The following is a 19778-nucleotide window of genomic DNA, read 5'->3' as shown; positions in this document are numbered from 1 at the left end:
TGCACTGGGCCCCAGCATGTTACTTTGAGTGGAAAGCACGCAGAGCGTCTGCAGCTATTAATACCAGCAGCTCCCTGCTCTCCCTCTGGGGCTTCATTTACCCTGAAGATCAGCAGGAGAGCTCAAGAACCAGAACCAGAACCATGTCCTTCCCTGCTGCTCTGGCAGCACAGAATCAACTCAGGCTTTCTGAGCTCTTCAGTTGCAAGGTGGAGAGGAAACAGCAGCAGATCTTCTCTGGTAGACCAACCGCAGCTGAAACGCTCACCGTCTTCGTAAGGTGTGTACTCCACTCTGCAGGTCCCGTCCGCCTGATCAGAGACGTAGGCGTCCGTGTTGGCGCCGGACGGGTTGGACACCTGGACCTTAACGTGGCTTCCTCCGGCCTTGTAGAGCGACTGGGTGTCGACCATGAAGTGGGTGGTGACCTCCCTCAGGACGCCTGCAGGGAAAAACACAGTCAGGCTGGAGGACGAGGAGAGTGAGGAGGTCCAGAACATCTGGAGGAGGAGCGACCCAAAACAGTCAACAGACCAAAGCAACAGCAAGATTCTGGAAAACGGCAACGAGATCCCAGAACAAGGTCCAGAACCACCAGACACCAGAACCAACAGAACCACCAGACACCAGACCACCAACCTGCCTGAATCATTCTTTCATAGTAAATATTTCATTGTCTGGTTAAACTGAGTTTTTCTCCATCTTTCTGTTTTTTCAGGATTATTTTTGCAAACATTTAATCAAATCAAGACTAAATCAGTGTAAATAATAAACAGTGAAAGTAAAGACCTGGAGAACTTTATAAGTGCTGCTGAATTTCTGGATCCAGTTCGGATCATTTACTGGCCTGCAACTGAAACCAGGTCATTCTGGATCCAGAACCTCAGTGGAAACACTGAGCTCAGAACAGCAGAGAGCAAAACACTTACAAGGCAGGACGGGTTTGGTTTAGTTCTGAGCCATAAAATAAAAGGAACTGACAATAAAGATAATAAAAAGGCTTTAAAATTTAACCAGCGATAATAAGTGAGGCGACATTGGGTCGGCGCTGCTTCACCAAGACGGAGAACAGATTTCAGTCTGAGTTCATATGGTCAGCTCACAAACATTCATTATTCATTCATTATGAAAAACGATTGGTTCGTTGTTTTAATTTGTTCTGTCAGTTTGGGCTGAACTAGACTTTTAATTTGAAATTCCATTTTGATTCTCCAAACTGTCTAAAGGTTCAGTGAAGAAACAGGAAGCGCGTCGATTAGCTGTATTTAGTCCAGTCCTCAGCTTCTAGATGCATCTCTGCTCCAAAATGTCTGAATTCCCTCACAGCGATCATTCAGCTCTGCAATTGGCTGCTGGAGCGGTTTACCTGCTCCAGGTGTGTTTGAGCAGAGATGCATGTAAAAGTTGCAGGATGGCTGAGGACTGGACTTGGTGACCCAGTTTTAGGATAAACCCAGTAGAAACCTTCCACTCAGGTTTATTTCACCACAATATTTATTCTCCCAGTGGATTTTGGCTTCATTACAGATTAAATCACCTCTTTGAATCTAAAATGAATGATGTAAAGCTGTTCACCTCTTGGCTCCACTCCGGGTCCGTACACCTTCACCCCGCTGGTGTCCACAGCCGGATCCACCTGCAGGCGGACTGGGAACGTTGGCACCGTGTGTCCTCCATACTTGATGGTGATGGAGTACATGCCCGGGCTCGGAGGCGTGTAGGTGATGGAGTACGTCCCGTCGCCGTGGTTCTGAACACAAACCTCCGCCTTGGATCCGCTGTCCGACACGATCTCGATGGTGAGCTCGGCCTCGCCGGCCGCAGAGCAGTCCACCGTGAAGGACCCGGCCTCATTGACCTTTCCCCGCTCCAGGCCGGGGCCACTGGCTATCACCTTGCTGGGGTCGAAGGCGGCCTGGACCACGGCCTTGAAGGGCGAACCGGGGACGTGCTGCTCTGCAAACAGGATGTTGATGGTGTATTCTCCGAGCTCAGTGGGCAGGTAGGACACGGAGCACGATCCGTCTCCGTTGTCCTGGCATTCAATCTTGGCCTCACATGGACCTTCCACCGTCAGACCCAGACCGCCGGTTCCTGCTCCCTTCGTGTCGATGGCAAACGGAGCCGGTTTGCCCACCAGGCCACCCTGAAGGCCGGGACCGTAGGCTCGGACCTGGAGGTCAACACGCACAGGAAGAGGCAGTGAATAATGGACCAAATGGATGATTTTAGCTTCATAAACTTAGAGTACTCCCAGAGTAAACTGGGATTAGAAGAACCACTCAGGAGAAAAGTTGGACCAGGTCAGAGTCCCTGAGACTTGTCCACATGTAGCCAGATCTTTAGAAACCATTTTCTGTGCCACATCGTTAAAAAATATATCATACACACGGGATGGGCTTCAGAAATGAGTTCATTCTCATGAATCAGCCCCACAGACTTGTTTTAAACCTGCCACACCCATAGGGGGCAGTGTAGCAAAGCTAAAATCTGTCAGCCAATCAGATTGCTCCAAAACAACCAGCACTTCCCGTTAGGAATCAAACATGGCGCCAGAAGGCTCATTGATGCCAGAATATTAGAATATAAAGTTATTAAATCACTAGATGATGCTGACAGGAATCATGTCTGTCCGTTGCAGAATGTGATGGAACCTAAATCTCCAAACACTCATATCTCCACTTCAGTCAGTCTTTAGAAATCATAATTTTTAGTGATATTAAACAGAGTTTTTGTGTCAATGAAAGACTAAAATGAAATTGGCTACATGTGGACCTCAGGCAGTTGCGACAATCATCTTCACCTAAAGTTTCACCTCAGCTTCTTTTCTCCTTAACATTATTCCCTGGATCAACAGGAAAATGGATTTCACTCAGAGCTACTGAGGTTTTGTTGGGATCCAAAGGAGTTCCCTGGATCCTAGAAAGGTTTATCTATTCCCAGACTGAGACTGATTGATTGATTCCTGACCTGGAGACGAGGCTCCTCCAGTGGAAACGTGACAGTGGTTCCTCACCTTTGAAGGGTCCGGAGGCATGACACCCTCCACAGTGAAGGGACTTCCGGGGACGGGGTTCCCATCGTAGCTGATGTCCACTCTGTATGGCCCTTCCTCCGTTGGGATGTACTTCACAGTGTGAACCTCATTGGCTGTCCCTGACTCCAGCTTGCTGGGGATTGGATGATGCGATGGAGAGGTGATCTTCACGTCCAGCTTGCCCTGACCGCCGGCACCTCGAGTCGTGACAGAGAAGTCCTGATCCACGCCAACGTCCACCTCTGCGGTTTGGACAGAGGCAGTAGGATGAGCTTTACTGTCCTTCATCTGCTTCCTGTTGGCAGCCGATTGCCGACATACTTACTGTTGTTGAAACCCTGAACTTTGACCTTGCTGAGGTCCAGAGGGGGGGCCACGGTGATGCTGAACGGGCTTCTGGGGATGGGGTCTCCTCCGTGGCAGACGGTGACGGACATGTTCCCCTGAGAGACACGGACTGTAGTTATCCATCGGTCGGCCTGAACTCCACCCTGACGACTGGGCGGGGCGTTACCTGCTGCACCGCCGTGTAGCGGACCGTGTACGAGTAGTCGTGGTTGTCAATGATCTCAAAGTCCCGGACAGCTTCGCCTTTAGCGGCGCCAATAAAATGGACCTCTGGTTTGGCTTTGCCGGCTCCCTTGGTGTAGATGGTGAAGTGTGTGGGCTTCCCAACCTCCACACCTGCTCAGGTAGCAACACATGCAGCATCACTGAGCTTCAGCTCTCACCATGCACAGACATCTTTGCTCCAGGGTTCAGCTCCTATGAAACAGACTCACCGGTTCTGTTCAGTCCCGGTCCCTCGGCTCTAACTTTAGCGGCATCGTGAGAAGGCTCCACCTTTATTCTGAAAGGGCTGATGGGAATTTCCTGTTTGAAAATTCATTAGAGACATTAGCTTGGTTGAACCCAACAGGTCTGCAGAGGTGATTCACCTGCTGGGCTCTCACCTGATCCGCAAACAGAACCATGATGGTGTACTGACCCGGCCCCGGAGGCATGTACTTCACTGTGAACGTGTCGTTGTCGTTTTTGATGATGTCGAAGTCGATGTCCGCCTCTGCTGGTCCGACCACCCCGGGAGCGCACTTGATCCCGATGCTGACATCACCTAGCAGGAAAAAACAGACTGTTGGTGGCGTTCAGGATTTAGATCACTCCAGTTAATCTGAATGTCTTCTGGCTTCACAATAAGATGGGAGCAGGAAGTACAGATTAACCTCGAAGATCAGAGTCTGAAATGGACAAAGATCTGAAACACCCAAAGGTTTTCTTCTGCACATCTTGGATCAATGAGCAGAGACTTCCTGGAAAATCAGCATTCCCTTGACAACTTTTCCAGATAATTCAGCCAGACATTATAAGGCTCTGCACATGTTGGAGACCGGAGGAATGGCATGAACTAGGCGGGATTTTGGACCGTGTCTCACCTTGTCCAGCCTCACTGCAGTCCACTGTGAAGTATGTCGGCTCGTTGGCCTTCAGGCCTGTCTTCTCCACACCTGGACCATAGACTTTCACGTTCTCTGGATGGCTGCCTTCTCCTATTATCACCTAATCACCAACATTTGGACCAGAAACATTCTTTTCATTCTCAACTTTTATCTCAGGCCACAGCAGAGACTTAAAGAGATCTTCAGGACTGCTGTAAGCCCCACACAGTGAACGGCTAGCTACCCTGAAGGGGCTACAGGGAACGTTGACTTCGCCCCAGGTGATGATGATGGTATGTTTGATGGGTTTGGTGGGAATGTAGACACAGAAGTAGGTGTAGTCGCCATTGTCAGTGATCTGGATGTCGATGGGGAAGCCGTCTGCATCCTGGTGAGGAACCCACAGATTGAATCGTTTCTCTTCCATGGCGATGACAAGATGGCGGCCAGTTCAGGAAGATTTTGGTTCTCACCTGAGCGTAGAGCCTCAGCTCTCCTCTGCCGGATCCGCTGGTGTCGATGGTGAAGTTGGCTGGCTTGTTAACGATGCAGCCCAGAGGCTCCAGTCCAGGGCCGTAGCATCTCACCTGAGGAGCAGAGGCAAAGCTCTGGTTTACAGAGAAACAGCTGAGGACCCAGGGAACCAGGGAGGTTCTGCTCAGACCTTGTCAGGAAACACATCGAGAGCCGCAGGGAGGATGTGAGCCATGAAGGGACTGTCCTTGATGTCCTCATCATCACATATGACATGGACGGCGTAGTCGCCCGGCTCAGTGGGCCAGTACCGGACGTCACACGACCCGTCGCCTTTATCGTCACACTCAATCTTAGCCTGTGAGGGTCCCTCGATGGAGAAACCTGCACACAGTCAGTCACAATTTTTGTTCTCAGGAAGGGGAACAGATGTGTGTTTGATACTGTAAAGTTCAGCTGCCACTCTATGCTGATGACATTATGCTCTGTTAGGAATAAAAACTAGTTCATCCTAATGAATTATTATATTCTTCACCAGTTTGCAGTGTTAATATTTTAGTCAGTGTTCTGTCAGGTTGGATCAGATGTGCCTGGAGGGTTGCTCTGACTCAGGATGAAGACATGCAGATGCAGAAGATCCCGTACTGACAGAGCCTGCTCAGTAGGCAGCTGGTGGTAGCAGCAAACGATGTGGTTCAACAAACACCAACAGGAAATGGTGATGAAGAATCAGGAGCTGCTTCCTGTTGTCACACTCGATTTTAGCCTGAGAGGGCTACAATCTGCTGTGTGAGCCTGATGACGATATCTTGGCCAGTTAACGGTTAAACGTCAAGTTTAAAGCATGGAGAGGAAGCAGCAGCTTCAGGACCGCAGAGAGCTTAGCGACGGATCATCAGACTGAAAAGCTTTGGTGTTCTCCGGGTTTGAACTGGACGACGTACCAAGAGTTCCCACTTCAGTACCGATGGCCTCCACCACAAAGTCTGCGCTCTTCCCCACCATGCCGGTCTCCAGGCCCGGGCCCCAGGCCCTCACCTTCTGAGGCCCCGCCTCTGCGCTGACGTGGACCTCAAACGGGCTGAGGACGCAAACAGATGCGGAAACGTCAGGGTCGATGCTCCTCCTGTAGGCCCCCAGGGCACCGTACTGGGCCCTCTGCAGCACAACATGAAGTCTATCATCCTCACCTGCGGGGGATGCTGTGTCCTCCCCATGTGATTGTAATGATGTACTTCCCTGCCATGACGGGGTAATAGTTACATTCATAAACGCCGTTTTCCATTTCCATCACCTTCACCGGTTCCTCTAGGCCTTCTGGGGAGGAAACACAGAAAACTCACCGCCAGGGGAATAAATCAGCTGACAAATAGAAACTCATTAAAAATGTAAAATACTGTAAATGTGAAAAACTGAATAGACACCAGTTCATAATTATTTATAATAACTCTTCCAATAATCTGGTTTAATCTGAGGTGTTCCTTACTGGGGCCCTTCACGGCGACCTTCAGCTCCCCGCCGCCGCCTCCCTTAGTGTACACTTTGAAGTCGGCCACTTCCTTCACCCTCAGGCCCTTCTGCTGCAAACCCCGACCCGAAGCTCTGCAGGCGTTCGGGTTGCAGGCTGTCAGAACCATAGGGAGACATGTTCAGGTACTGGTTAGACTGGGACAGTAACGCAGACCAGTGCCTCTCTCCATCCACACAGGAAGCAGCGGTTTAATGGAGCTGAAGCCAAAACAAAGAGAGCAAATGGTTCTGGAAACGTTTTAAAGATCCGAAATGTTACAATGACAGAACCAGCAGGAAGCGTTAAATCCTGAAGCCTGGAGACAGTTAGCGGTTAGCAGTTAGCGGTTAGCAGCTAGCGTAAATCTAGAGGAGAGGAGAGAACCAGCTGCGTGATGATCATGATGAATGTTTGGTCATTTGTAGCAAAAGATGAATCTGCAGGTAAAAATCCTTCAAACATCAACATGAGAAAAGCTGAACATCAATACAGAGCAGGATTGATCAATTATTGATGAACTGATTAATAACTGGACAGTAAAAGGTGATTAATAGCAGATTTACAGAATGTGAAGCAGGAGAAGCCAACATTGCCAGCAGATGAGTTTTGATCAAACAAATTTACAGATAAAAAGATTTTTTATTAGATGTAGAATGTTTATATTTTTCTACAGTTTTGGCTTCATTGCTGCTGCTGTTTATCCCAGTTAACGGTTAATCGGTTGTTAAATTAGTTGATGATTATTTCAATAATTGATTCATCCGATTAATCGTTCAGTTCTTCAAATAAAGTTAAAGTCAGTTTTAAATCTTCTGATTTTGATAAATGTTTGTTAGAAGGAGCTGAAACAGCAGAAGTTTTTGTTATTGAACTGACTGAATTGTGAAAATCAGATATTTTATATCTGATGTTCTATATCATCATAATATTTTATTTTACGACCAGCTTCAGATTTGATCCAGAGTTTCTAATGACCAGCAGCTCATCTAAGATCACATCTTAAACTCATCCAGGCTCCCGTTTCCTCCATTCATTTAATTTTAGGTTAGCATGCAGTTAGTTTTATACATAAAGATTTGGTTGCATACATTATTTTGCTTGCATAATGATGAATTACGTAAATAAAGACAATTAACCAGAGAATATAGAGACCCACAGGAAACTAAGCAAACCATTAATCTGAACAATTCAGGTTTAATAATTATATTTTTCTGAAGTTGTTATAGTTCTGGTTATTAACTCAGACAATATTAACATGGAAACATGAGATTGAGCCCAGAATGTGAATAATTAGGAACCATTCCCTGCAGAAGTGGAGAATAGAAAGGAATGAACATGTAAAGCGGCCATCCACAGCCCCAGGGGGCGCTACATTCACTCTGTTCCTTAGAGAAAGAAGAGGCAGCTCAGGAGGAAGCAGCACATGCTGTGAGGAACCTTCCCAGCGCCAACAGCCAGAACCAGAACCAGAACCAGAACCAGTCACCCCCCCTCCTCCCCTTTACTAACTTGGTCGCCTGGGTTTTGGCGGCGTGGGTGGGGGGGCTCTCCTGCTCTTTTCTGAGGGTGGGGTACGTATGGACTGGGGTACAATCTGCACCGCAGGGTCGGGAGGAGGGGCGCTCTGTGAAACTGGAGGAGGGAACAACAGGCAGGATGAGGACAGGAACCTCCAGACCTGTAGGTGGCAGCACCACCGCACTGGAAGAACTGCAACAGTCACTGGAACCTCATATTAAAGGTCCAATTCTGACAAGCAAACATTTAGTCACAGTGAAATATTTGGAGCTTCATGCAGCAGGAAGACGCCTTGGTTCCTATTGCTGCTACTTAGCATTAAGAGGCTAAACTCACCAGTGACGTCATCATAATGATAAGATAATTTATATTGGTATTTTCACCCTGTGGTTTGTACTATAAAGTATTTATTTTTCATTTAGCTTAACCAATTTTTTTTCTTCAAAATCGTGGAATTTTGCATTTTCCCATTCAAATGCTCAGAAGTGCAGCAGGTGAGGCAGCAGGAAGCTAAACCTCACCTGGGATTGATCAACCTCTGGCTAACTGCACTGACTGCCATTCTATGCTCCTCCTGTCTGTATGTTGCCAATAAAATGGTTAAACATTTAATATATGAACTGATTTTCCATTAATTAACTTATGTATATAATGTACAGTGTTTGTTGTCACCAACTGTGTGTGTAACGTGTTTCCTGTGCTGAGCAGCGATCAGAAACCAGAGAACAGATTGGAGGTGAGGCAGGCAGTTCTCTGGCCTCATGGCAGGGGGCGCTCATGACCCAGACATTGTGACTCCACAACTGCAGAGTAAGAGACAGTAACAGCGAGCTGGCCATACAGTAAAGTGCAGCGATATACACTGCTCAAAAAAATAAAGGGAACACTTAAACAACACAATATAACTCCAAGTAAATCAAACTTCTGTGAAATCAAACTGTCCACTTAGGAAGCAACACTGATTGACAATCAATTTCACCTGCTGTTGTGCAAATGGAATAGACAACAGGTGGAAATTATTGGCAATTAGCAAGACACACTCAATAAAGGAGTGGTTCTGCAGTTGGGACCACAGACCACTTCTCAGTACCTATGCTGTCTGGCTGATGTTTTGGTCAGTTTTGAATGTTGGTGGTGCTTTCACACTCGTGGTAGCATGAGACGGACTCCACAACCCACACAAGTGGCTCAGGTCGTGCAGCTCATCCAGGATGGCACATCAATGCGAGCTGTGCCAAGAAGGTCTGCTGTGTCTGTCAGCGTAGTGTCCAGAGGCTGGAGGTGCTACCAGGAGACAGGTCAGTACACCAGGAGACGTGGAGGAGGCCGTAGGAGGGCAACAACCCAGCAGCAGGACCGCTACCTCCGCCTTTGTGCAAGAAGGAACAGGAGGAGCACTGCCAGAGCCCTGCAAAATGACCTCCAGCAGGCCACAAATGTGCATGTGTCTGCACAAACGGTTAGAAACCGACTCCATGAGGATGGTATGAGGGCCCGACGTCCACAGATGGGGGTTGTGCTCACAGCCCAACACCGTGCAGGACGCTTGGCATTTGCCAGAGAACACCAGGATTGGCAAATTCGCCACTGGCGCCTTGTGCTCTTCACAGATGAAAGCAGGTTCACACTGAGCACATGTTACAGACGTGACAGAGTCTGGAGACGCCGTGGAGAGCGGTCTGCTGCCTGCAACATCCTTCAGCATGACCGGTTTGGCAGTGGGTCAGTAATGGTGTGGGGTGGCATTTCTTTGGAGGGCCGCACAGCCCTCCATGTGCTCACCAGAGGTAGCCTGACTGCCATTAGGTACCGAGATGAGATCCTCAGACCCCTTGTGAGACCATATGCTGGTGCGGTTGGCCCTGGGTTCCTCCTAATGCAGGACAATGCTAGACCTCATGTGGCTGGAGTGTGTCAGCAGTTCCTGCAAGATGAAGGCATTGAAGCTATGGACTGGCCAGCCCGTTCCCCAGACCTGAATCCGATTGAGCACATCTGGGACATCATGTCTCGCTCCATCCACCAACGTCACGTTGCACCACAGACTGTCCAGGAGTTGGTGGATGCTTTAGTCCAGGTCTGGGAGGAGATTCCTCAGGAGACCATCCGCCACCTCATCAGGAGCATGCCCAGGCGTTGTAGGGAGGTCATACAGGCACGTGGAGGCCACACACAATACTGAGCCTCATTTTGACTTGTTTTAAGGACATTACATTAGAGTTGGATCAGCGTGTAGTGTTATTTCACTTTAATTTTGTGTGTGGCTCCAAATCCAGGCCTCCATTGGTTAATAAATTTGATTTCCATTGATGATTTTTGTGTAATTTTGTTGTCAGCACATTCAACTTTGTACAGAACAAAGTATTCAATGAGAATATTTCTTTCATTCAGATCTAGGATGTGTTATTTGAGTGTTCCCTTTATTTTTTTGAGGAGTGTAGTTATAGTTTTCTCCCCTCTTCCAACGTCAACATGGATGACTACATTTCTACACTTAAAGTTTAAACAGTTTTCTAAACTGGATTTTCAATCGAAGCAAGAAATAATAACTAAAGGAAGACTGAAAAGGTTTGCTGCAAACTAGGAGACTGAAAGACTGGCTTTGTGGATGTCCTGCTAGAAACGTTTTCCTTCCTTCCTCCTTTTCTCAACTTGTGTGGATTACAGACTTGGCTTTGGATGAACTGATATTTTTGTGCAGAATGAGCGGCGCAAGGACTTCATTTATAAGTAAAGGTAAGACGGCAATAACATTTTTTTTGTTTAATTTATTAATAAAATGCGTCTTGTGGGCTACAGTTTGTATGTGAAGAATGCAGAAAAGAAACTTGACCCACAAACTGCTGTTAGCTTAGCTAATAGCAGCGCTACCACAGCGTCATTTATTAATAATCGCAAAAATAAACATTAAGCCTAAAACAGTACTACTATAACAGACTAGATGTTTTGTTTATGTGGGAAATATTTGAGTTTTTTTGGTGTTGAATCCTGAAATATAGTGACGTTGTTGTCAGTTGCTATGGCAACGAGTCCGCGCTTAGAGAGAGAGAACGAAGTGGTTTGGAGTTTTGCTATGTTTCTGTGGAGCATAGCACGAAATTAATAATACCTACATTTCCAAGTTTTAATGAATTAACAGAATTATTCTACCGCAGCAGCGCCGTTATCTATGGACGGCATGTAAAAGAAAAGTCTTTTTGCCTCCAGCGCGAAATGTGAACAATAACATGCAGCCGATTTACATTTGTAAATCTAATTATGATTAGGTCAGCGTCTTATCAGCTATAAACCTCACCGCACGTCACTGAAACTCCCCCAGAAGCTCCTGATGCTAAACTCCATCTCATGTTTTCATGTTGATCCCAGAGGAAGAACGTAGCCGTTCCCTCCGTCTGTAGCCGTAAAGATGGCCGCCGCCTCTGGATGGACTATAAAGTTGTTGAGAGGGACAGCCCGGTCAGCAGACGAAGGAAGCTGATAAGACGCTAACAGCAACGGCCTTTAGTGAAGCACCGACTGCAGCTTCTGACCCGGTTCTGTTGGGATGTTGGACCAGGAGCAGTGTGTTGTGATATGATGCGTTCACTGACTCAGACTGTTTTCATCACTTCATTATTATCATTTTCAGACGTTGTTTAGATTTACCGTCTGTCTTCTTCTGCTGCTGCTGCTGAATTCTGACGCAGGTTTGATAAAATGCGACTAACGATCGCTTGACATTTAGCTCCACATCTGGAAGAGGAACAGATAAAACCAGGTCCTTCTTTTTTCTGTGACAAGGTCGGATTTGAGTCGCTTTGGCCGGCTGAGTGAACATGTTCTGTCTTCTGGCTGTTTCAGACGAGGTCTAACAGATTCCAACAAGCTGAGAACAAATCCAGGAAAATCAACCAAATGCAACCACAGCAGTCAGGAGGAGTCGAAGTCTGACTTCTAAACTACGAGGCAAACCTTTATCCAGACAGACAGCCGCAGGTCAGGACAGAAACCAAATCCCATGTTTGACTAAGATACAGAAAGTCTCCAGAAGAGACGATGGTGAGACGGATGGAGACGGACAGACGGAGGAGGACTTGTTCCCAGAACAGAGCCACGTTCTGCTCTGCAGTGGAGAGAAAGAGTTGAGAAGAAATAATCTGGTTTACTCAGCCTTCACTTGCAGTCATGAGATCCGGATCAGGATCGAGGTCCAGAAGGAACGACCCGGTTCCAGCTTTAAATCGGGGTCCAACTGAAGCAACATGTCTGGTTCAGACTAAACTCCCAAACTGGGAGAAAACGCTTCAGACGTTCCCGGTCCAAAATCTCAGCCACCAAAAATCAGGACTGCAGGTCAGCTCATCAAAATCAAGATGTCTGTCCCGACCCAAACTAACAGAACTCTGCCTAGTTAAGGCAGGTCGACACCGGAACCAGTTCTGATCAATTCCTCGAGCTCTGGGAATTCCCAGCAGCTTTGCCTCTGGAACCAGACCAGAACCAGAGACGGAACGTCTCGACCCAGCAGAGTCTGATTCTGAGGAACCAGAAGCGGATCCAGACTCCTGGTTCTGATCTTCAGAACCCAAAGAGCCCAGTCCAAACACAGACTGTGGAAAGTGAGGTTATGGTCAGGAAAGGATGAACATGAATGTTTATGAACAGGGGATTCTGGAACAAACCTTCAGAGATGCTGACAGTGAAAGGACTTCTGGGAATCTGCTGCCCAGCAAAGGTCACACAGACGGTGTGAGGGCCCTCCAGGACGGGGACATAGGTGCAGCGGAATACACTGTCACCTCTGTTCTCCAGCACAATCTCCACTGTGTCCCTCCGGCTGTTGGAGTCCACGATGATGACGCCTACGTCCCCGGCTCCTGCCCCTGGGGGACAGAGACAACAAGAGGACTTTTCACTGGACAAAGGATGTGATTGTTCCAGTAGACGATGCTCTCACGTTCATATCAGGACGTCTGCTAGGGAAGCTACCTGCGGTGTAAATGTCGAAGTACGTGGGTTTGTTGGCCACGTTCCCCATCGGCTGCAGTCCGGGCCCGCGGGCCTGGACCCTGGTGGCGTCGCCCAACGCCCTGGAGATGTTCACCGGGAAGGGGCTTCTGTCTATGTCCTGGCCGGCGAACAGCACCTTGACCTGGGAGGAGGAAACCTTTAGGCCGTTAATCTGCAGCAGCAGAGTTCTAGAAACATCTGTAGGAAACCCTGAAGCTGGTGGAGACACCAGGATAACTCAGCGGACGTGAAGTTTGATCAGAGTTGTTCTGTGAATCTGACTAACGTTAATGCAGGAGCCAGTGGAGTGCACTGCTAACTAAATGCTAGCTATGCTCACCCTAAGGAGCTTATCATATCTGTAATTTAAAATGTCATTTAGGACAAGTCAAGCTTGCTAAAAGTTTTCAAAGTTAGCAAAAGCGCTAAGCTAAAAATTAGCTCTGCTATTAGCGGACTAGCTGATGCGTTCCCACTACTGCCAGATCTTTCAGAGTGTGGCTGGCTGAATTTACAGTTTATCAGTTATGAAGTTTTAAAATATTTACTTTCTTTGGCCCAAACTTCTAAACTTAAAGTAACTCTGGAGCCTGAAGCAGCCGAAGAGCCGCTGCTGCCATAAATGAAGCATGTAATGGTTTCATTATCAAAGTATCGTGCGTTCTCTTCACCTTATGAAGACCCTCCACCTTGGGCAGGTACACCGCAGAGTAGGTCCGGTTCCTATCGTTGTTGGGAATCACTCGGGCCTGACAGAACCAGATACAGAATGAATCTCGGCTCCTTGGCCGGACAGTGGCTGTGTGGCGCTCCAGACCTCCTCGGTGTGTCCCTCCGGATCCTCCACGTACACCAGGACTTCCCCCATTCCGGCCTCCACCGTCTCCACCAGGAACTCTGCTGGCTTCAGGACCGTGTTTCCTCGAGCCTCGATACCTGAAGCAACAGAACCATTTGAGGCCGGAGCAGCAGCATGTTGCACCAATCTGCATCTCCATCAGATTTATAGTGAAGGGCCAACATCTGGACACAGCAGGATTTTCATTACAATCTTAGAATTATGAGAGGCAGTTCATTTATACAGAAATATTCAGATTTAATGGCTGCTGAAAGAACCACATACTCCTATTGATTATTCAAAGAGGACTGTATGTAAATATATGAGCTCAGGTGAGATGGAGCTGAAGCTTCACCAGGAACCGATTCACCTGATGAGAGACGAAAGATTACGTTTTCATTCCAACTTCAGTTTCTTCATATAAAAAGTTTCTTTTAGCTCAACGTGTCTCTATTTATTCATTTCTGGGCCTGGAGGCTCTGCTTGTGTCTGGGAGGTCGGGGCAGAACAGCACCACAGCACAAAACCTCCACCATGAACAGGAAACCAGCCACAACCTGAAGCGGATCAAACCGTTTCTCCTGGTTCTGGTCGGCGTTGCCTACCTGGACCGTAAGCTTTGGCCCTCTTAGGGTGCAGCGTCTTGGCCCTGAGCGGCGCGCCGGGCTTCAGCTTGGCCTTGGGGAACTGGGACAGGTAGGTCATGACGGAGTGCTCGTCCACGTTGGGGTCAACGATCTCCTCTGGAGCGATCACCTGGACGGGCAGAACCACGAGAACACCTGAGGGTCTGACTGGAGGCCCAGAGGAGGACCAGTTTGACCAGTACAACCAGAGCAACCAAATCAACCAACCAGTCTGACCAGATCAGCCAGTGTGACCAATATAACCAGTACAGCCAGGAACTCCAGCAGCTCCATGGACTACAGACGGTTTTGGCTTTAATCTGGGATTTAAACTGGATCAATGGAGGGCAGACTGGATCTCATGATGGGACATTTATCTGGACCGGTCAGGAACACCTGCAGAACTTCCTGCTTTCCAGCCAATCAGAAGGCGGCGTAACGTTACCTGTGGGACTCCCAACCAATCGTCGGCCTGCTGCATGGCCTCCCTAGCGTTTTCCACCGGCTGACTGGGATCCCAGCTCTCCCAGTCTGGACACAGACCTGGAGGTGGCAGAGGAAACATTTCAGATGAATCAGCTCAGTCCTAACCGGTCCCAACTGGTCCCAGTAGCTTTTGAACTGGTCCGGGTCCCTACCAGGAGCACAGTTGTCCACCAGCGCTCCCAGTGCCTTGCCGTCCCTCCAATCCCGGTGGAAGTTGGTGATGGGCAGCTGGGGCACCTTGTTCTGGATCCAGCCCAGCAGCCGCTGCTTGGGCGTCAGCTTCCTGGCGTCCTCATCGTCCTCGTCCTCCCAGGTCGGCATGGAGATGGAGTAGTGCAGGATGAGCGTCCAGATCAGACCCAGGATCAGCTTCAGGTTCCCGTCCACGATGGCTTTGGAGTCTGGGGGACAGAAGGGACGTAGGAGGATATGGGTGGGGCAGAGAGGGACAGGGGGGGGCAGAGACGGACAGAGAGGGGCAGGAAGAGACGTCAGTCAGCAGGAACGTCCAGTTTCCAAACCTTTCGTCCTTTTTCTGTTATTTTTCCATCTATTTTTATTTAACGTCTGTTGGTTTGCGATCCAAATTCAGACAAAGTCCAGCCATTATAGAGCTCTAAATCTTTTCTTTATCAGTTCTTTGCACATTACACGACCATTTTCAAACTGACAAACATTCCAAACAAGAGGGAGCCACACCTGATTCAAACCACCTGGCTTTTAAAGCATGGCCAGGACTAATTAAGGGGCGGAGACAACAATTACATTTCCAGGTAAACGAAAGAACAAACATTTGTGCTAAACAATATTCCTGAACAAATATTTACAGAATTACAACTGACAATTTAACAAAAACAAAAATAAGCTGGGGCCAAACAAAAAACAAAACAAACATCTCTCCTCCTTCTCAAACAATGGACCTTCCCAGTAAGGTAAATTGGAAACACCAGGTCCTAGGCAACACTGCTCATGGGCGCGCCTCCATGGCAACACATGACCTCAAAGGAAAGGGAGGATGATCAAAACAAAATATTAAATAAAGCAACAATACAGGAAGCACAAAAAACAACAACACCTGTTGAGCGGGGTAAATCCCTCACAACGTCACAATAGCAACAAGAATCAAAGGCACTGAGGAAATTAAAGCAGTTGATCATGAAGATCATGAGTTTTTATGAAGTGGACGTTGGATCCCAAACGTCGACGTGACGGCAGAGAATGTTCCGGCTGCTGATCTCAGGGAGTTTTCCAGGAACATGTGAGACGAGTTAACGAGCTGCTGGAAGGATTCTGATGTCAGGAAACCGTCTGTGGGACGAGATCGCTCCTCTGACATCATTGACCCACTTCCTGCTGCACATCAACCAGACTTTCAATTTTCTGTCACTGAGTGGAAAAGTTTGATCCAGCAGCAGCGGTGAAGTCATGGCTGGGCCAGGAATGAGTCACGTTAATAGGAACCACACAGGGAGGGATCTGGGGGACGCCGTCTGCAGAGGGCACAGTGAGGTCATGATGAGGTCACACTGTCAGACTCAGCAGGTTCTGCTGAGTCTGACAGCAGGAAACCAATTTCCAGTTGCTTCCCAGTGGTTCCAGTATATAACACCAGTCTGGTCTCTGGAAAGTGACTTAAATGATCTGATACCTTCGCTGCAGGAGACGGAGCAATGATCACTTATATTGCAGACTGGAGACCAGTAGAACCAGTAGAACCCAGTGGAAACATCAGAAGCCCTCCAGACTCCATGTTTGTCTCCGGCTGTGGGCGGAGCTCCGTCACGGCGGATACTCTCTACTATCAGTGGCTCAGGATTCTCCGTTTCCAGCCATGTTTTCCATCAGAGGCTCCAGAGATCTGCTGTCAGCAGGAAGCAGGAGGCCGCACATTTCCTGCTGCCGCCACACCGTTTCTGGGTCAGAACCGCTCCAACCGGGCCTTCCTGTCGGCAGGAAGCAGGAAAACCCGGAGCGGAGTCTGCTGTGCCTCCAGGCTCTTCCTGAGCTGAACAACGAGCCGTTTGATCCGTTATGTCACTGGCCGCTGGTCGCCAACGGTTACCAAACAAACACACTGCAGAGGAACAGGGGGGCCCGACCTCACCGTGACCCCCATGACCCCGCCAGCCCCCCAACAGGCCCAGGGAGTAGCGGCGTTCAGACTTCATGGTCGATGCTGAGCTTCAGGTTCCAGCTGGAACCGGACCGGACAGACCCGGGACATCTGACCCGGTTCCAGACCGGGTTCTTCCTCCGGTCTGGAACCCAAACCCTTCAGCAACATTCCTCAGAACCAAAGCAGCCAATCAGAGCAGAGCTGAGCAGCAGAGTGGGCGTGGCCACAGCCTGAATCGGCGCTCTGTCTGCTGGCCTCGGCGGGACAGTCAGCAGATCTTCATCATGAGGAAGACCAGCTGCTGCTGCTAGCAGAACCGGTCCGGACCAGAAACTAACCCTGGCCAGGAACTGGTTCCTGACTCTGTTCAAAGTGCTCTGAATGAACAGTTCTCGGTTCTGAACCATCAGGCACTAAATCTCCCAGCAGATCCAAAAACTAACCGGGTCTTTAGGTTCCTCGCCCCGACATGGTTACCATGGAGACAACCTTGGGAACAACCCCAAAGCTACATGGCGACATGTGATCTGTGGTTGCCATGGTTACGGTCACCTGTCTGACACCTGTCCATCTGCTGGTTCTGTCCTGCATGTGTTCAGCAGCTCCCGGGACCAACAGAACCAGCGACCCGGTTTTGACTCAGTTTCTCAGGCAGCAGCAGCAGCAGATCAGAAGAACCGGAACCGGGTCCCGGACCTGGTACCGGGTCCCTCTGATGGAAATGTGATTTAAATCGACTCAAATGAAAAAACAAAATGAAGAGAAAAACTAAGAGCAGAGCAGAAACAGGAATTATTCTGCTGTTAAAAACTAGAGAGGAAAATAGAAATAATAAAGTAGAAAATCCAGAAGAAAAGGAAATGTGGGATTTAATGAAATGATCAAAATGTTTTGAAATTTAGACTCTGACTGCTGAGCAACAGAACCCTAACGAGTTGCTGCAGCTGATTGGCTGGACTTTGGAAGGGGAATTGGCCGGACTGGGCCTCAGCCCGCCCGGACCAGAACCCGTCCCGCCTGCAGTCTCCATGTTCCACCTGAGCATCTCTACAGGAACTCCAGCTTCCTCCCAGAGTCTGACACGTAGCTGATAAGCTAACAGAGCGTTAATGTCTATGTGGACCAGAGTCCATGTGGACCCGCTTCTCAGGTCCAACAGAACCAACAGAACTCTCTGATCAGTTCTCAGTTCTTGGTCAGCTTCACAGGAAGTCCCAGTGAGTCACAGATCCAAAATAAGCAGCGTGTGTGTGTGTGTGTGTGTGTGCGTGGGTGTGTGTGTGTGTGTGAGTGGGGGGGTCCTGGCTTCAGATGGACATTCCTGAGCTCTGACTGCTGCAACACATGGCAGCCATTACTCTGACAGACAAACACGAACCGACAGAATTAGAAAATACAAGAATGGCTCTGCAGGCAGGGAACCCTGACCGGGTTCTGGAGAGCAGAGCGGCTCCAGAACCCGGCAGGAGGCCGGATGGGAACCAAACAGAAGCCACCAAACCAGCAGAACACAGAGAAGTAAGCCTTGGCAGTTCTGACAAAGTCCAGAAAAATGAGACCCAGAGAGGAATCAGAACATCCTGAAGCAGAAACCCGAAAAGTTCTGAAGGGAACCTCAGGAACCGGAAAGATGTTCTGAAACGTCTTTCCAAAAACACCATCCAGACGATGGATTAAAGAGAGAAACATGAAGTTTACTGAAACAACAAGAAACCCAGAGAGAATGTAGAAGAAACCGAGCAGCAGACAGTCTGGACCCGACCAGCAGGACCAGAATCTGGGAAAGGCTGAAACTTTCCATTATGTACACTGTAAAAACACCTCAGGCCACTGGAAATAAAAAAAGAAACTAAACTTTTCAGCAGGAGGTTGTTGTAAGTCAATTTCTCTCTGGTTCCACTAGCAGATTAATCTGTTATACTTTTTTTTTTCATGTTTCAAGTGAAATAAAATATGAACAAGTTATTGACTTGAAACCAGCTGTAAGTTAGTTTCATCTTATTTGAACTGTACTGGAAACCAGTAGAAACCAGAGTAAAATACTTGCCTGGAAAAATCCAGATATCAAAATATAGAAGCTTTTTGAAAAATAAGGGGAAAAGCAAAACAATGTTAAAAATAAAAATGTAGAAACAAAGTGAAGAAAAAGCATAAAGCAACAGGAAACTCCAGAAACCAAAGCAATCCAGATAAAGACATGATTTACATGATTCAACCATCCCAACAAATTTAGGACCTAAATTAAAATAGATTTTTTTTATGTATATTTAAAAGAAAATCCAGAAATTATCCAGAAGCCGTGAAATAATGAAAGATCTAAATAAACTAATAAAAGCAAACATTTTACAATTTTAATCCCAGAGACACAAAACCTCCTGTTTCTGATTCTGGCACTTTATCAAACTGACTCTGCTGCTAATCCCTGGGGGCCAGAGGGTGCATGGGGCCCCGGGCCCCCAGCAGCTGAGAGCGGCCCTGCCGATGCCTATTTTCAGCAGCAGAGCTCAGCTGTCCTGCATCAATCAGCTCCAGGGCCACCCGGGGGCCCAACGGGGCCAAACTAGAGGCTCCCAGCAGCTGCAGGCCCCTCCTCTGGTCCTGAGTCAGCAGAGCATCTGCAGTTTGGCTTCCAGAGGAACGGAGAAGTTCTCCTCCAGAACCAGAACCTCTCCTAGAGTCTCCTGAAACACGTTCACTTCCTCAGAGACAGAACATCTAGAGAACCAGAACCAAAACTGGTCCAACAGC

At 48.3% G+C, this 19778-nt stretch overlaps 1 protein-coding gene across 9 annotated transcripts in view; it reads right to left on the bottom strand.

The window, feature by feature from the left end:
• Positions 1 to 19778, bottom strand: part of LOC114160779 (filamin-C-like) — a 41431-nt gene that overhangs the window by 20217 nt on the left and 1436 nt on the right. For 5 of the 9 annotated variants that reach the window (XM_028043559.1, XM_028043550.1, XM_028043552.1 and 2 more), the window contains exons 2-23: positions 15067 to 15315; positions 14874 to 14971; positions 14408 to 14558; positions 13782 to 13900; positions 13636 to 13713; positions 12944 to 13106; positions 12637 to 12837; positions 7967 to 8089; positions 6434 to 6571; positions 6138 to 6264; positions 5892 to 6028; positions 5138 to 5331; positions 4947 to 5060; positions 4718 to 4861; positions 4471 to 4594; positions 3991 to 4151; positions 3820 to 3910; positions 3552 to 3721; positions 3363 to 3480; positions 3017 to 3279; positions 1576 to 2173; positions 269 to 442 (exon numbers count right to left, since the gene is read on the bottom strand). In XM_028043559.1, coding sequence (XP_027899360.1) covers positions 269 to 442; positions 1576 to 2173; positions 3017 to 3279; positions 3363 to 3480; positions 3552 to 3721; positions 3820 to 3910; positions 3991 to 4151; positions 4471 to 4594; positions 4718 to 4861; positions 4947 to 5060; positions 5138 to 5331; positions 5892 to 6028; positions 6138 to 6264; positions 6434 to 6571; positions 7967 to 8089; positions 12637 to 12837; positions 12944 to 13106; positions 13636 to 13713; positions 13782 to 13900; positions 14408 to 14558; positions 14874 to 14971; positions 15067 to 15315 — 3735 coding nt within the window. The remainder of the gene's footprint in view (positions 1 to 268; positions 443 to 1575; positions 2174 to 3016; positions 3280 to 3362; positions 3481 to 3551; positions 3722 to 3819; positions 3911 to 3990; positions 4152 to 4470; positions 4595 to 4717; positions 4862 to 4946; positions 5061 to 5137; positions 5332 to 5891; positions 6029 to 6137; positions 6265 to 6433; positions 6572 to 7966; positions 8090 to 12636; positions 12838 to 12943; positions 13107 to 13635; positions 13714 to 13781; positions 13901 to 14407; positions 14559 to 14873; positions 14972 to 15066; positions 15316 to 19778) is intronic. The other 4 variants (XM_028043556.1, XM_028043557.1, XM_028043558.1 and 1 more) reach the window with 1 other exon arrangement.

Source organism: Xiphophorus couchianus, chromosome 17, assembly GCF_001444195.1.
Source record: "Xiphophorus couchianus chromosome 17, X_couchianus-1.0, whole genome shotgun sequence".
Taxonomy (NCBI): domain Eukaryota; kingdom Metazoa; phylum Chordata; class Actinopteri; order Cyprinodontiformes; family Poeciliidae; genus Xiphophorus; species Xiphophorus couchianus.
The sequence above is the reverse complement of the archived record's forward strand: the minus strand, read 5'-3'. Positions and strand labels throughout refer to the sequence as shown.